General features: G+C 59.4%; 1 protein-coding gene across 1 annotated transcript in view; it reads right to left on the bottom strand.

The window, feature by feature from the left end:
- Nucleotides 1–140: 140 nt before the first annotated feature.
- The window catches only part of LOC104461695 (poly(rC)-binding protein 2-like), a gene marked incomplete at both ends in the record, with an annotated part of 2,363 nt that continues 1,198 nt past the window's right edge, over nucleotides 141–1,305 (bottom strand). The window contains 2 exon segments of the mRNA XM_010073371.1: nucleotides 141–269; nucleotides 865–993. Of these exon segments, the coding sequence (XP_010071673.1) occupies nucleotides 141–269; nucleotides 865–993 (258 nt within the window).

Raw genomic sequence — 1,305 nt, forward strand, 5'->3', positions numbered from 1 at the left:
CCTGGCCGCAGCCGTAATCCCCAGCTATCCCTTTATCCCCCAGCAGCCGTCTGTCTGTCCTCAGCGGTTTCCACTCGCGAGGAGAGCCAGACGGCAGGGGGATCCCTGCGTCCCACATGCCTTTTTTCCAGGGGCCCTACCTCAAGCATGACGACGCAGATCTGTTTGACGCACTCGATGATGGACTGTGGGATCCCAGCGATGGTGATGGCTCGCTCAGTCGAGTTGGGCAGCATGTCTCCTGCCACCTGGACCTGTGCCCCCGTGCTCTGCAAAGTTTATGGTTAAAAATAAGCAGTGAGACCCCGGGGGGAGGGCTGTGACCTCAACAACAAACCCCGTGGCTGGGTTACACCAGCCAAAATTACCCCCCCGCCATCCTTTCCCCAAAAATAAAGTCCTTTAATCCTAGCTGAAAATAATTTGGACACCAGGAGCCTGGGGCAGGAGAGGACTGGGCTGCCGCCGTAACCCAAGTTGAGCCCGCTGCCGGAGCTGGACGGAGTTAATCCCCTGGCAGCCCGGGGTTGGCAGCATCCGGCACAAAGTGGCATGACCGAGGGTGGCACAGGACTGGCAGCATTTTCCCCCCTTCAACAACTGGGAAAAGGCCGGGGAGGGGGGGAAACAAGAGCCCAGAGAAGGGGGGAGCAGGAACCCAGGCATCCCGCTGCGGGGCACAGCGCCGGGAAGGGGAGGATCTTCCTTAAATTTCAGTTTCAGGAGCACTAAAAATGCCAGAAGCTCTAAAAAAAGCCGAGCGATGGCGCGTCTCTACGACGCGGTGTCATCCAGGGTGGGGGCTGGCACAAGGATTTGTCCCCTGGGGGCACCCAGACCCTGTGAATCATCCCCAAAACGCACCTCTCGTATCTCTTTGATCTTGCAGCCTCCTTTTCCAATGAGGGAGCCGCACTAGGGGGGGCCCGGGAGCCGGAGGGTGACCGGGGGCCGGCTGGCAGCGGTACTGTTGGTCATGGAGCTACTGATGTCCTGCGAGGAAGAAGAGTTACTCAGAGAGGTCAGCCCGGCGCTGTGCCCTCGCCGGAACAGCACACGGGGAGGTGACGTGACCGGCAGAGGGACAGGAACGATGACACTGGCACGGGCAGGCCAAGGTGACCCTGGGGCTCTCCCAGGACTTCATTAGTGGCCCAGGAACCAGAGTCACATTCTGGGGATGAAGGAAGAAGCCTAATTTTGTTGTTTCCAATTAAATGGGGGTTTAATCCCCTCCAGCTGCAGCCAAGTGGGATCCAGCCGTGCCAGCACTGGAGGGGGACGAGTTTTGGGGGGCTCAGCACA

Source organism: Pterocles gutturalis, unplaced genomic scaffold (genome assembly GCF_000699245.1).
Source record: "Pterocles gutturalis isolate BGI_N339 unplaced genomic scaffold, ASM69924v1 scaffold24311, whole genome shotgun sequence".
Classification (NCBI taxonomy): domain Eukaryota; kingdom Metazoa; phylum Chordata; class Aves; order Pterocliformes; family Pteroclidae; genus Pterocles; species Pterocles gutturalis.